Source organism: Python bivittatus, unplaced genomic scaffold (genome assembly GCF_059951505.1).
Source record: "Python bivittatus isolate LINGU-HERP-01145 unplaced genomic scaffold, Pbiv_v1 ctg000590_np1212, whole genome shotgun sequence".
Lineage (NCBI taxonomy): Eukaryota > Metazoa > Chordata > Lepidosauria > Squamata > Pythonidae > Python > Python bivittatus.
Genome location: NW_028277086.1, coordinates 9,338,783 through 9,354,705, shown reverse-complemented (window position 1 = coordinate 9,354,705; position 15,923 = coordinate 9,338,783). Strand labels below are relative to the sequence as shown.

The following is a 15,923-nucleotide window of genomic DNA, read 5'->3' as shown; positions in this document are numbered from 1 at the left end:
CAGCAACTCTGTCGCTAAGAGACATGGTCGTTAAATGAAACAGCACGTGACTGCACTGATTTACAACATCAGTTCCAGCTGCAGTAATTAAGTGAATCACCCACAGTCTTTAAATGAGGCATGACATGACTGCTACTTTAGACTTCCTATTAGCTTCCCCAGTGACTTTGCTGGTCAGAAGCCGGCTGTGAAGTCTCAAATGGTAATCAGATGACCGCAGGATGCTGCAACTGTCGTAAATGCACACCATTTGCCAAGTGCCTGAATCACGATCACGTGACTGCAGAGACATTGCAATGGCCACAACTTTGAAGACTGATTATAAGTCTCATTATTCAGCACTGTTGTAACTTCGAATGGTTGCTGAACAAACCATTGGTAAGTGAGGACTCTTTGTATATCACATCCAGGGCTGGTCCTACTGTTAGGTAGCAAATTGGAGGTCCCATGAAGAGAGAGTAGTTGTTAGTGGTTTCATTTATCATTCTGTGTTGGAAAGAAGAAGAACTTTGTGGGATTTTGTGTATTGTATGACATGCAATTCCCCAGCCATTTTTATGAATCATGTCTCAGAAATGGAGCAGCATTCTCCCTAGAATCAGAGCTTTCCTCATTCTAAAACATGCTTTGAGAATTTTAAATAAATACCAGGGAGACATCAGAGAAATCAGGCTCTGTCCTACAGAATCTTATACCATATTTTTAAGTGTTGTTGCAAAAGGATAGCTTTCTGGAATCCTTCGAAAGGACAATTCAGACATTAAAAAGAACAGACCATAAGAAATGGGGTGCCACAACTGGTCAAGGGCTTATCTAGTCCATCGGTCTTGTCACAATGGCCAACTAGATAGAGTAGATAGACAATGGCCAACTAGATGAAAAGTCCACAAACTCGACTGATTATGGTCACATCCTCCTTTACAGTAGATACCCATATTCCCAGCAAATGCTGTTCAGAAGCATATTATATCTGAACCTGGCATTTGTCCATAATTACCATGATTGATAGCCATCAAGATCTTTCTGTATGAACTGGCCCCTTTTTCCCTAGTCTTTCCTTATAGATAAATTGCCCAAGCCCTTTGAGCAGCCCTTTTCTGCACCTTCTCAAGCATTGAAATATCCTTTGTGAAGGTGGACTAAACACAATACTGCACTGTATTATACATAACAGTTGCAACTCACTGGAAGGAGGACGGGTCTTCAAGGCATCTGGCTCTTCTTCTGTAGATGGAGAAGCCAATGGAGAAGGAACACCCATTGCTGCAAACATTGAATAATAAAATTATTGGTGTGTTCCCAAACAATCTCAGTTAATCAAAATGAAATTTAAATTCTAGGGGATAATAACTATAGGGGGAAAAATCTGGACTAAATAGGGTGTGTGGTTCTTACGCTTGGGTACTTTAAAAGGATTTTCTGCTTCCATGAAATTAAGCCGCTCTTAAAAAGCTTTCTGTGCATATTCTTAAGGGCTTAAAGCTTTACTTAAAAAGAAAAAAATCAACAAGAATTGGCTGAATGGAAAGTTTACTTTCACATTCTATGCTTGGTGTCTTCATGCTTCTTTTGGTGTTAAAATACTATCAAGAGATTAATTTGATATCCATGTTTTTAAAGGAATGAAATTCCCCCACTTCTTGGTTTAATTAACATAAGTTTGGCCATTTCAATTCAGAGATGTCATCGCATAACTAAACGTGGTTGTCGCTACAGATGGTATTGTCCCATTTATTGTGCAATCCCTGATAGCTGAGAATCGCAAATGTGAATACTCAGGAAAAAAAAAAAAACAGTAGTGGTTGGGGAGGAAAATGAATGGATGACACTAAACCAAATGAAAGAGAGTCAGTTTGGTTTAGTGGTTAAAGCACCAGGCTAGAAACTGGGACACCGGGAGTTCTACTCCTGTCGTAGATATGAAAGCCAGCTGGGTGACCTTGGGCCAGTCAGTCTCTCTCAGCCCTAGGAAGGAGGCAATGGCAAATTACTTCCAAAATGCTGCCAAGAAAACTTTAGACTTGTCCAGGCAGTTGTCAGGAGTCAACAATGATTTGAAGGGAGGAGAGGAGAGGGGCGGGGAGGGAAGGGAAGGGAAGGGAAGGGAAGGGAAGGGAAGGGAAGGGAAGGGAAGGGAAGGGAAGGGAAGGGAAGGGAAGGGAAGGGAAGGGAAGGGAAGGGAAGGGGAGGGGAGGGAGGGGAGGGAAGGGAAGGGAAGGGGAGGGGAGGGGAGGGGAGGGGAGGGGAGGGGAAGGGAAGGGAAGGGAAGGGAAGGGAAGGGAAGGGAAGGGAAGGGAAGGGAAGGGAAGGGAAGGGAAGGGAAGGGAAGGGAAGGGAAGGGGCGAGACGAGACGAGACTTGGGAAACTTGGCAGTGAACAAGAGAGTGGAAATGTTGAATATCTGGAAATATATTTCTACCATCCCATGAAACAGCTGAGAGGCAGAGTCTTGACGCTTACATTTCTAATAACCACAATTTATTCTCCCAACCAGATAAACTATGGTTAGCCTCAGATACGATTGAGACTATATATGTTCAAACCATTAAATCTAATTCTACAAGTTGTGGATCTAGTTTAGACTAGATACTAAATCAAGGTTAATTGAACCAACTATTCCTTATTTTAATGCAGTTACACAATGGAATTGTGAATGGTGAATATGTGAACAATAAACTAGACCATTAAGTCCCTTCTACTGTTGTTCTCAGTCACAAAGGAGAGAGACTCCTCTGTTATTTCCAAAACTAATGATAAAAAACTGGCCAAGAAAAACAATGACAATTTTTTCCCAAATGTTTCTTAAGTTTAAAAAAAAGAGCCCATTCTCAATTTAAAACAAAAGTCTTGCTCAAGAGCACACCCTTTCCCACACTTTGAATGCTCACTTGGCACTGGTTGGGTCCTAGACAGAAAGTCCGAGTGGACCAAAGGAAGAGAGGATAGAGCTGGTTGGGTAGGAGAAATTTCCCATCCCATTGAAGCATTTGTCTGCAGCCAAGATGAGATCTGGATTGAAGGACTTGCAGAACTTTTCAAGCTAGCAGTGTTTTGCCATGTTGTGAACTGTGGTGGGACTGTTTCATCCTCTTTCACAACAATGGTCCCAGCTTGTAAAGGTATCTTTGGAGCTGGGGAAAAAAGAAAAGAAAAGCATGCATAAACAGAGTTCCTAATGGAACATTTGTGATCTATCTTTAGTGGCCTGCATCTTCTAGAGTAAAATGTGGTTTGCTTTTGTCTTCCCATAACTTTCAGGGGGGGAAAGGGGCACATTTGTTTGGATGCATGGTCATATCACAATTAAACATACACATTCACTTCCCTGCCAGTATTGTCTAACTCAGCTCTACAGGATCAGACCACCTTCATTCAGATCTATTATATCTCTCCCCTTTTACTTAGTGTCACAAGATAATTTTTCTCTTTTTCTTTCCTTCGTCAATACATACGCTTTATCATTTACTCCTCTTACATTCCAAGTTGCAATTTTTTGTAAGCCGTGGGCATCACCAGATGAGCCCACAGACATCGACCTCTGCCATCCATCATGACTTTGCTCAATTTCTCATTCTACTTATTACTAAGATAGAGAAGGTATAGACTGTGTTAGTTCTGGCACATTTTGGCCAGTAAACCACAACCAAACAACCAAGCCCAGTTTTAACTCATGCTCATGGTAGTTCATGCAAGCTACGATCTCTAAACTTGAGATGACCTTGCCAGCCAGTTTGGAGATACTGACACACAATTTGGAAAAACTTAGAAAAATTGAAGCATGGGATAAAAATCCTCTTAAGCAACTAAAATCAGTTAAAATAAATGTCATGCTCCACAGAGGCAGTGATGCTTGGAGAAAACTATGACTGATTGGTTGAAATCATCATATTCATACTACACAGATATATACCCTTTGAAGCTTTAGAACTCACTATGAGATGGCAGAAATCTTGATGAAGTGCTGTAGCTTTCTATAGAAGGAGAAGACCTTGCCAACATTGTTTTAGCAGATGAAGGACCAGATTCATTGGAGGCATTGGTCTTCAGCCACAAGGAGGTTTGTACCAGCGGAAGCTCTAGTCCTTCTCCTCTTCCAGTCTTCAGCAATATTGGCTGCTTTGTCAACAACATCTCTTCTTTCAAGGTACCAGTCTGTGTCCATGTAGGCAACCTTGGAGCTGAAAGATGTTAAACATAATTATTGTTCGTGAAATAAATATATTGTTTATCAGCTTCAAACACACAAGCTTGACATGCTCAACAGGCTGAATGTTGGTATGGTAAAACACAAAAAGCAGATAATTCAGCACCAAAACAAAAGGTAATACTGAAAGACTATCATGCTAACCACATTAACTAGCTTGTTATTTAACTAGCTTGTATCCAGGGGTTATCTTCCCATTCCCCATTCCTCTACCATCATTAGATCAGCAATCTTGTGAATATCCATAGTCCATAAATCACAACATAAAACACAGGCATTGGATTTTATTGAAAAGTGGTAGATATATCAGCTGGATAGATAGATAGATAGATAGATAGATAGATAGATAGATAGATAGATAGATAGATATAAATAAATAAATAAATAAATAAATTTAGGGAAGTTATCAAATGGAGCATGAAAAAACAGTGACTGCAAGCTGAGTTTTGACATGCTGTTGTGAGTATGGAGGCTGCAAACCCTCATATTCACAGCTGGCCAGTTCACATCAGCTGACATGCCAGCCAGCTTCTCAATCTGGATATACATTTCCTGAGTAGAGGTGGCCTCTGTCATGTACACAAAAATCAAATTCCTTCAGCTCCTCCCAATCGGAGCTAAGTCCTTTTAAAATATGAACATATCTTCAAGAGGAAACCAAGGAAGAAACTATGGACCTAGGGTGGAATGAAAACAGCTGACCATCACCCTCAAATAGCTTCTGATTGAAGCTGGAACTTTCTAGGAATCTAAGGGAAAATAGAGGAACTTTTGCTGCAGAAAATCATCTTTGTAAAGATAGGTAAGTCTAGCCCAGAATATTCATTTTCTGGGTGGTGCCAGCTTTATTGTCTTTTGTTCTTATTCCTTGCCCTTATTCCTTATTCCCTCTTCTTATTCCTCTCTCTCAGAGGAATAATACAGATTTGTGTGTCATCTCAGCCTTTTTATTCCTAACTCAGTCTGTGTCCAAGAAGATTTACTTATCTCTTTATTGACTTCTTGTGAGCAACATTGCATTTGCATTGTAAATTTATTTTACAATAAAATAGGCTTCATATATTTTATGTTGGTTTTTTTCCCCTAAATATAAATTTGATTTTGTCCATCTCTTGTGAGATTAGGCTACCTTCCAAAAAGGGCTGAAACCTCTAGCCACATGCTTTTAAGCTACATGATCAGGAGACTGCATTACACCAATTCCTGAGATCCTTATCTCTCACACACACTGAAATTAGGAGAACACCAGATGAAGCACTCTCTGGAGGAGAGATGGTGGCAGTAGGAACTATCAGGCTGCTACCTCAAAATGGGAGAGAGGTAGCAAAAATCCAGAAGGATTCATGAAGAGATTTGAGATCCCAGCCTTTCCTCCTAGAGGCTTAGCTGTTACACTACAGATGGACTTGGCTCCCTTTCTGCTTTTGGATTTTAGACAATAACATTTTACACATACTGCTGCAGGTGGAATTTTGTATAATATATCTAACTTCAAATCATAAATACTGCTGTTAATGATTATTCTTTCCTGTAGGCAATGATTCCAAAGCATTCTGAACTGTCAGCAAAGCCTCTTCTTCTTCTCCTTCTCCTTCTCCTTCTCCTTCTCCTTCTCCTTCTCCTTCTCCTTCTCCTTCTCCTTCTCCTTCTCCTTCTCCTTCTCCTTTTGTGATAGATAAAAACTTGAGGCTTTTTTTTTCTTTTTAAAATCTTTTTTCTTTAAAAACAGGTTTTCCAGAGTTTGAGCCAGATGTTCTATTTGCAATGGTGGGCTAATTCACTTAATATTAGCCTGGGAGTCACCAATGTAGTTATTTTTACTAGTGTTAAGAAAGTTACTCATTCAAGTTATCCAATTACCCTAACAAAAGTCTCCATTGAAAAATGTCTGATTAGGCAACTGATCTTTAAGTGGATAACTGTTCTAGTAAAAGACTGAATCCGGACTATGGAATGTCCCTGGTTTTTTTTTTTTTTTGGTTTTTTTTTTGTAATATTTTCTGAGACTTTGTCAGCATCTTTCCTTAAAAACATGAAGCCATACAGTATCAAGCTGAAATCTTTCAGAAAAGAAAGAAAAGATGTAATGGCCATCACCAAGAGGAAATATGACTTTAGGGCTCTTAACTTACTCCCTACCATATAGGGAGAACTAAAAAGGGCAGAACTTGCAAGCAGGAAGCTTATAATCAACACTACAGAGGACCATTTCTAAGTTGGATTTAATTGCAAGTAAATATTTTAAATGCTACTTGGCTAACAGAAAAGAGCATTTCTGGACAATAGAGAGGCATATTCAGTGTCATATGGGCCCGTCATTTGAACTGAACTGCGAAATCAGTACCTTGGCAGGATTATAGGACCTGACGCAGAAGCAAACCAGGCCTGCCTGAGATATTTTATTACTTGAAGGACTTCAACACATGACACCATCTGACCTTATTTCACCTAAGTCAGATTGCAAAATACTGAGATCGATCAAACTATTCAACATTTGAGGAAGAAAAGATTCTTTTGTATATCCCTGATAGTTTTTTTAAAAAAAGATAGTTGTAATAATCTTTCATGACACGCAACAACTGTGACATGAGACTGCTGTCTCACTCTGCTTAATATCAGAACCGGCTCCAAGGATCATATAGCCATGGGCCTACCCTGATCCTTCTTTTCATTGCTCAACATCTCATCTTTCTGTGTTAACATATTCAGGATAGACTCACCCAAGAAGTCTGATATGTTACCGGAAAAAGTGTAGTTGATTATAGGAGACTTCTCTATTGCTTCCCATAGGTCTGAAAGATTTCTGCCTATGAAGAAAAAAATGTGGGGAGATGAAAAAGTCATTGCTTTGGGTTCAATGATCACTATATCTAGTGGCAAGGAAAAGCCAATAAAATATGCAACTTCCTGTTCTCCCCCAGAATTAAAGAAGCAGTCGTCTTCAATACTCCTTTCCTATAAGATCAGTTGGGGTCAGGCAGCATCAAAATCAAATCAAGAAAGAGGCTTCAAAGGAATGCTTGAAGATGCTGGCTGAGGGCCTCTACCACATGCTGTTCTGACTGCCTTCACCAAAAGGAAGGGGTGAAAAATCATCTTGGAGAATGGGGGTGAAATCACAAGAGCAGAGGACTCTAAAGAAGATCAGAGGAGATTGCTGAGATTATCTGCAGCAGGAACCTGAGCATGACAGGATTGCAGAATTTGGACTCCCCTAATCCAGAGCAGGAAATGTCATGACCTCTGCAGAATTTAAACAAAATGCAAAAGGAAAAAGGAGGGGATCTAGCAGTGTTTCTCAACCTTAGCAACTTTAAGACAAGTGGACTTCAATGCCCAGAATCCCCCAGCCAGCATGGTTGGCTGGGGAATTCTGGGAGTTGAAGTCCGCTCATCTTAAAGTTGCCAAAGTTGAGAAACACTGTTCTAGCAAATGAATGTTTTAAGGCTGTCCTCCTCCACTACAGCAGCTATTTTGTGCAACACTTCCTCCCACATTTAAAAAGACTTCTTTACTTTGGGCTAGGCGCTATACCTTGTGTAAAATGGTACGGTCCATACCTGGGGTGGGGAGGAGAGATGGATTGAGAGAGAAGGTACCTACATACATGGGGTTCAGCTCAAAGCAAAACATTCCTGAAATGAAGAAGCGACTCAGGTTTACCTATTCGTCCTGACATGACACAAATGTAGATGCAGTTTGTATCATTACTCTGGCTCACTGAAAGACAGAGAGTTATTTCGTTAACTTATTTAAGGTCCCTTAAACTGGAAATAAAATCCAAACAGAAATTAGTTTTCAATTCACATCGTGAAGGAAGTAACAAAACCCTTAAAAACAAAACAAAACTCTCTGAAATTCTAAAATCAAGACATCAAAATGCTGCTAATGTTGAGGGATAACAAGAAACAAATGCTTATTTATAATTTCCCAAATGCAAAAGTAAAAGCTTTGGGAGACGGGTCACGCCCAGCCAAATTTTCCTGAAATTACCTTCTTTAGTTGGTCCTATAGTTAAAGGACTGAATGGAATGGAAATTGCTGGCTTGTTTCTGCTGTGGAAAGCCATCCTCCATGGAATTCAAAGAGGCTTACTCTTGAGTAAGTTCTTATCTGGATGCCAGCTCATTAGAAGAATTTGGGACACAGGAGAGACAGACTGTTTGCCCACCACAAACTCAACACCGCACAAAAATCAAGGTTTGTACAGCTGTGTTTAAAGGGAGCCTGACTTTCAGCTGATAATCAAGCTCTGTCTGGACATAGGTTTAGTGCTATTCTAGATGAACAGGATTCAGGATTCAACCCTAGTCAGTTTATCTATCAGCTGCTATTCAGCTACTCTTTGTAGACACTTACATAAAACACTTGTGCAAAACCAGAACAAAGTTTGACAGATGGCTAAATCTGCTGTCGAGCTACCTGCCAAAATCTAACTTCTTCCCAACCTCAGCTCATGTTAAGGAGAGTGATTGATGGATGCTTTATGACCAGCTGTTGACATTGGGTAGAAGGACAAACACAGAAGGGGAATCCACCAATCATTTTCCTTACCTTAACTTGCCTGGTGTTAAAACCATAAAGATAGTACCCCTCTCTGACCTCATTGTCAAGGCGGAATACATAGGTTCAGCAATCAGATCCCGCAAAGCATACCAACAGTAACTGTCAACTCCTCAAGGAGTAGAGAAAAGCACTTTTTACATGGCCATGGGAAGAGCCATTAGACAATCCAAACTGTAAGAGGCTGAGCCCAGTCCTTTGTTTAGAAATCTGTCCTATTTGCCAGAAAGGAAGACCAAGCTAAACCTCTAGGAGGCTTCAGAGAACGTGGGGAGCAGCCTTGTCCATTGTTTTCAGGTTAAAGGGACTTTTGTGTGCCTAATCATGTGCACCATAAGAACCATTTTTGAGCATGCCCATTTTTAGATCAGTGTTTCTCAACCTGGGGAACTTTTAAGCTCCTCGGGTTGAGAAACACATTTTAGATGCCCTCAACATTCCAAACATGTCCACCGATGCAAACAGTTGCTACCTCTGGTCTGGACCAACTATCGCAACTGTTCAGTAATCCAAATCTGAGTTGCTCTTACCTTTCCCAGAAAATATCAAACTGAAAGTGAGGCCTTGTGTGGTAAATGCTCTTCCCTGAGCTACCTTCACTTCCTACTCATTTTTTATCTACTCTAGTCACGTGTAATGAATGGGGTATCAGATTGAACAGCCAGAGAAACAGCAACCATTTTTACCTGACACAATGGAAGTCGACTTGAAAATCTCAGTAAGATAACTGGTGGAGTTTCCAACAATGTCCACCAGCAGCGCTGTAAAATCTAAGAAAGTAAAGAGAAGCATTTTGACATTCCGATATTGTCCTGTCTTCCAATAGAAGAGAATATCTACAGCTCAGGGTTGAACTGTGGAGTTCTTGGTGCTCTCTGAACTTGGCTGTTTGCCTGCAGATGATTCATTACCCAACTAGGTACATTATCAGTGTTAATGTTGTTACCTAGGTAGGTAATGAAACATCTGCAAGCAAACAGCCAAGCTCAGAGAGCATCCAGATCTCCACATTTTCCTTTCCACTGTCAAAAGCAGACATAGCATGGATACAAAGACCCAAAAGACAAGTTGCAATAAACAATTTTTCATAAAACCTATGGACTAAACCTGCTACTTCACTTTAAAAGATAAACTGTCATGGGATCGCTGAACACAGAAGGGAGATGTATAAGCACAGTTGTACTGTTGGAAAAGTTCCTACTTTTTCTCTTTTTAATTGACTTTGATAGCAAGCTATGAACTGGATCTCCTAAACCCCAGGCAGGACTGTCTTGACATAGAAGATCTTCACATAAAATGTCCCTTAAAGTTCTTTTCCCTGAGGGATCATTTGAAAATGTATTTTGCATGGAGAAGGTTTGGTGGTGGTGATGGTTGGAGTGACTTCAAGTAATCAGATATTAACAACCTTAAAGTTCATATACATTGTTTATAGAAATTGTCTTCCTTCTTTAACAAGAAAACAAATGCTAATAGTTACTGAGAGTATAGGACAAAAAACAATTAGGAAGAATGTTCTCATTCTACTGTTCCACCTCTTAGTGTCAACATATTGCCTGTATGGAACAAAAGACTGAGAGATTAGGTCTCTCTTGAATTTCTCCTATTCCATTACTTGCCTGTTAAGTCATTAGTCCTGTTGTTTAAGCAATAGCAGTACCTCATGGAGAACTTTGCAGGATCTATGTTCTTTAAGCTGGATACTGTGAAGAAAAGATGATCATGATGACATGGAACACAGAATCTTATTGGCCAAGGGAACTTGGGTAGGTCCTTATTATCAGATAACTTACTGTTGTAGATGACAATGGAAACTTTGTGGAAGGCATATGAGCTATAAGATACAATGCTCAACAAAGAGAAGAATTCTTTAGTGCCTGTGGAAATATAATTTAAAAGCAATCATCCTACTAATAATTAACGGGTGTAAGGAAACTAATTTTCTATACCTCTTATGTATGGAACTCATGGTTGCTAAAATGGCTCATGAATACTTAGGCACCACGGGAACCCGTATTTCATCTTATTCCCTGAGGTTCTGAGAAAATGTATTCTCTAGAATCCCTGGTGACTGAAGATGTCGCCCTGTCAACAACCCAGAAAGGGATGGAGAATTGCCAGGTAGGATTCAAAGCTGGGTAAATGTTGGGGGGAAAGTGTTGAGGACAAGGATGCTTGTAACTAAATATTTGTGGGGCCTGTAGGAAGAGCAGGTGCACCATTTAGATATTGTCATGCTCCTGTTGATGCCATCAGACCCCTGGCTTTCAAAACAGAGCTATTCTACAATGATTTGGGACTTAGTCCACATTATATTTTCTTCATAAGAACAACCAAGTAGAGGTTAGAGCAGGTTTTTGTCTTGTGGCTTTACTTCCTAGGTATCTTCTCTTTCCCTATTCCCTTGTCTGCCACTTGAATGTAATTCGCCAAAGAAAAGACAATCAAATGAGAAACTACCTTTGAAGGCTGTGTTTAGCATTCCATTCACCATCTCCGTCAGGTTAATCGCTGCCAGATCAACCAATTTTGCAGGCAGCTCTGAAAAAGAACATTATTTAATGCTGACATTCAGTGTTAACCACAGTACCAAACATCTTAGGGTATGCATAATGTCACACCCTAAGTTGTACCCATCATTAGTCGTACCTAAGTTGTACACATCATTATGGTGTGTATAAGGTCACACCCTAAGTTGTACCCATGCCCCATCATGCACAGACCATGTTTTCTTGGATGGAAGAATTGCAAGAACAAAGACCTATTTATCAGATTCCCACCTTGCTGAACCACATTGTGAACAGATGCTTTGTCAGAAAGGTGACCCGAATTCTCAGCTTTGATTTAAAGACTCGGCTCAACAGGCAACAGCACACAGGATGAATATGGACAGTTCCTGATTAGCATGGAAAAATTCCAGGCACTCCCATTAGAGCTGGAAAATGTCCTGCCTAAAACCCTGGAGACCTGCTAGGAAACCGTCTTGTCAATATCGGGCTATATGCAGTAGTGTCTGCAGTATACAGCAGTATAGCACCTTTGCACCCACTTGGGGCATGCATGCAATGTCACAATGCACATAGAAAAGGGTTTGCATCATGACTATGCAACACTGTTTGCATTACTCTGACCCCTTTACCCATCTCCAGAGACATTGCTGCCTATTGGGGCCAGTGTTCTGACTCAATAGACACCCACTTCCTATCTAGCTAAGAGGAACTTCAAAACAATCCTCTTATGGCAGAGAAATTTGTCCAGTTTGTTCTTGAAAGTGGGTTAGCCATCCATTCTACTCTTAAGTATATTTCAGCAAAAGGGGGAGGAGTCTACAGATGATGATGATGATGATGACGAAGATGATGATGATGGAAGAAGAAGAAGAGGAGAAGGAGGAAGAAAAAGAAGAGGAGGAGGAAGAAGAAGAAAGCTAATTTTCCATAAGGAGTTTGTATTCCCAAACCACAAATTTCTGCTTCTGTCTGCTGTCTGGACACACTCCTTCCCATGTGACACAAGAGCCATGGCTATGCATTGTTTCAGACAAAATGGCACTGCAAACCAGAGATGCATATGGAAGGAGGTTGCCCCACCCCCTATGCTGCCTACAAAGGAACAATATGGATTTATAAAATGATCAAATCTCATAGTCCAGCTATGTTGTAGCACTTAGCTGTCCTTGGATGAAAAGCTAAGCAGGGTTGATGGGTAATATTTGGATGGGAGACCACAGAACATTACAGGGCTGTATGGAACATTCCAGGGCTAGAACTGGAAACTAAAAAACAAAAATTCACAAAAATATCATGGCAAACCACTTCATATTTTTGCCAAGAAAGCAACGTGTCCATGAAGTTTCCACAAGTTAATTCAATTTGAAGGAAACTTTACCTTTATGTATTTTAACTGACCTTGGCTGATCTCAAAAAGCTAATCAGGTTCAGTCAGTCAGAACACATCAAGTGCAGACCATGGAACAGAGCAAGACTTATTGTTGTCAAATAAAAGATTAAACTTGTAAGTTTCAACCTAATAGGTGTGCCAACAAGATTTGTCTTGAAGAACATGCCGTCAGGATATAACATCAGTGTAGGAAACAGATTAAGTATGCTTAACCTAAGATAAATAGATAAAAGAACCTGAGGAGCTATGGGAAGGGATGCATCTTTATGAACCTGGAAAAATATTCCCAAATTTTCAAAGAGGAAAAGGTTTAAGCAGCTTTCAGAACAAGTTATCATTATAACTGAAGAAAGACAGGATAACAGCCCTGAGCAACAAGAATGGTGTACAATACAGTAAATAAAGGCAATGTTGAGCAAGAAAGGAGAAGGTAAGATGCCTTCATCAAGAATATCAGCAAGGAGAAGAAAGTACCAAGAAAAGGAAAATGAGCAGTTTTTTAGGTTCAGAGAAATGCCAGGAAAATTGGCAGATAAGGCAGGAATATTCAAGAGTAATATGGAAGAGAACTACTGTAGCAGAAGCAGATCAGATTAAAGGAAGATGGAAAGACTATAGAAAAACAAGGCTGTGTGGCCTAGAGGTTGGAATATAAAGAACAGAACCATCATGGAGAAAGAGATGTCGAAAGAATAGTTGTCACCATATTCTTGGTAATATGATGTAGTTATCATATATCTGCCTGTCTGGAATAAATCAGGATATCTATCCATATTGAAAAAGGGAGATGGAAGAATATGCATAAATTGCACTGATTACTCACATTAGCCAAGTTTGCTTAAGATCTTACAAAGAATAGAGCCGCATATGAAGAAAGGAATGTGAAAACAATAGGTGTCACCATGTTCTTGCTAGTATCATGGAGTTATCATATGTCTGTCTGACTGTCCATCTATCTGTCTAGTTCATACACACAGAAGTGCCATATATTTGTGTGAAGGGATGAATGGACATGTATAAAAGCAGATGTAAATGAGACCCACTTAAAGCAGGTCATAGAAGCAGAAGGTTTTGCAAATCTGGCTGCGTGTCTCTGATGAGTCACTTTGGCAGATGTAAACCATAATCAATTTAGTAGAATAAATTTTGTTACTGCTCATGTGAAAGTCATCCCCGTCGCTAAACTGCCTTGAATGACTAGAATAGTAATTAATACAGTAGTAATAGTAATTCATAGTAATTCATGGTAATAGCAATTCTTGAAGAGACAAGAATTAGAGTGATAAGCGGTGGTAGAAAAATATGATTGTTTGTTTGCAATGTCAATGGGAATAATACTTTTTTTACAGCGCCATTGTTAATTATTATCTAGACACACTACCGTTTGACAATTCTGCCATTTCTAATTCAGAACAAATCTGCAGAAACACAAGGGAAAAAAATGAGTTCTCCAAAAGAATTTACCTGCAGTGGCCATTACAACCATTCTCTCTTCTTTCTTCTTTTCTCCCTTCGTGCTTGCAGCTGCAAAAAATAATAGCAATTTAAGAAATACATCCCTGAAAAAACGTATCCTTTATGTGATTCTCTATTGAAAAAAAAAAGATGATAATGATAATGTATGAAATATCTTATCAGAAAACAATAAAGGTTTTATTAGATGCTGAATCAAAATTATTGCATTAATAATACAATTTTCTGGAAAAAAAGAAATGAACCGAGAGGGGACGCAATTGATCCTTTTTATTCCTACTTCATGTGTTTGACTTCATAAAAAAAAACTAGTTTTAAAAATGAATTGTATCTGCTGAATTGATATATGTTGCCAAAGATAGTTGAATGAAATAATCAGCTTAGGAGGAGAATCTATATCAGAGTTTCTCAACCTTAGCAACATTAAGATGGGTGGACTTCAATTCCCAGAATTCCCCAGCCAGCATGCTGGCTGGGGAATTCTGGGAGTTGAAGTCCACCCATCTTAAAGTTGCTAAGGCTGAGAAACACCGATCTATATCATGCATTAAATATCAACTGCAAATATTGTAGTCTATCATCTGTTTTATCATTGGTCTTGCATTGACTGGTTGAAGATTAACTTCTTGATGATCTGAAGGAGTCTGAATATGTAGTCCAACACTACACAAGGTAAGTGAAAGACTCAGCAGCTACATTTGCCCAATGTTCAAAGTTTAGTTAATGCTAATCTTGGTTAGCTTTTTTCTGGCGCAGCATGTTGTGTTAGCCCACCCCTTTTAGCTAGTTTAGATTCAATATTTTGTGTGAGTCCAGAACGTAAGTGCATTGTGAAAACACAGTCATAATTTGTTACTTACCGAAGCTAGAGACAAAGCAGAAGTATAAAAAGATGATGGATACATTAACACCACCGTGCAGGGAAAACCATGGCATTTTGGAATCTGACTTTTCTGGGAAATTGTCTGGAGAGAGAGAAGGGGGGAAAAATGAAACTTGGTGACTCTAGCAGAAGCACTTAAGCCAAATGGTCCTTTTGGTTCTTGTTTATTATTCTGTTAGCCAAAAGACCATGGCAATGAAAAGAGATGTCTACACCAGGGTTTTTCAAAATGGGCACCTTTAAGATCTGTGGACATCAACTCCCAGAATTCCCTGGTCAGCAATTCAGGTCTCCACAGAGAGGAGCACTGTAAACTCTTCACTGACCACAGGCGTCCTAACGTCAAGATCCACTGGGATAAACTGTAGTTCTTAATTTTTGTGTATAACTGGTCCATGTCTTGAGACAGGAAAGCTGTAGTTTATAGCATTTGCATAAACCAGGATGGCAAATCTATGACATGCGTGTCAAAGGTGACATGCCAGCATTCACTACACCCAGCAACTATTCTCCCTTTTTGAGTTACCCAAGAAATTGAGTTTGTTTTACTCGTATTTCATTTTTGTAATTATTTGATGTTTCTTTATATAATACATAGCACCACACATGATTAGACTGTATTATTTTTAAATAAATGAATATGTAAAGAATTGTTTCTCTTTGGTTCGGGGGAGGGGTGTGTGTGACACACCAGCATTCTCCAAGTTTTTGTCATCAATGGTGTAAACAGTGGAGTTCCTCAGGACTAAAACTTCGCCACAGCAAGGACAGCCTTTCTGGATCTGGCTAGCATTGATTGATTGATTGATTGATTGATTGATTGATACCTGTTCCCCATCCTCACTCTAACTGGACCCTATGCAGTTTACAATATATGCCATAAAGTACAATAGAAGCA

At 39.6% G+C, this 15,923-nt stretch overlaps 1 protein-coding gene across 1 annotated transcript in view; it reads right to left on the bottom strand.

Annotated features, from left to right (window-relative positions):
* Window positions 1–15,422, bottom strand: part of HHLA1 (HHLA1 neighbor of OC90) — a 28,307-nt gene extending 12,885 nt beyond the window's left edge. Inside the window, exons 1-10 of the mRNA XM_088149269.1 lie at window positions 15,352–15,422; window positions 15,003–15,007; window positions 14,134–14,193; window positions 11,230–11,310; window positions 10,563–10,646; window positions 10,389–10,472; window positions 9,456–9,539; window positions 7,870–7,926; window positions 6,926–7,012; window positions 3,029–3,132 (exon numbers count right to left, since the gene is read on the bottom strand). Coding sequence (XP_088005395.1) covers window positions 3,029–3,132; window positions 6,926–7,012; window positions 7,870–7,926; window positions 9,456–9,539; window positions 10,389–10,472; window positions 10,563–10,646; window positions 11,230–11,310; window positions 14,134–14,193; window positions 15,003–15,007; window positions 15,352–15,422 — 717 coding nt within the window. The remainder of the gene's footprint in view (window positions 1–3,028; window positions 3,133–6,925; window positions 7,013–7,869; window positions 7,927–9,455; window positions 9,540–10,388; window positions 10,473–10,562; window positions 10,647–11,229; window positions 11,311–14,133; window positions 14,194–15,002; window positions 15,008–15,351) is intronic.
* Between the last annotated feature and the right edge of the window lie 501 nt (window positions 15,423–15,923).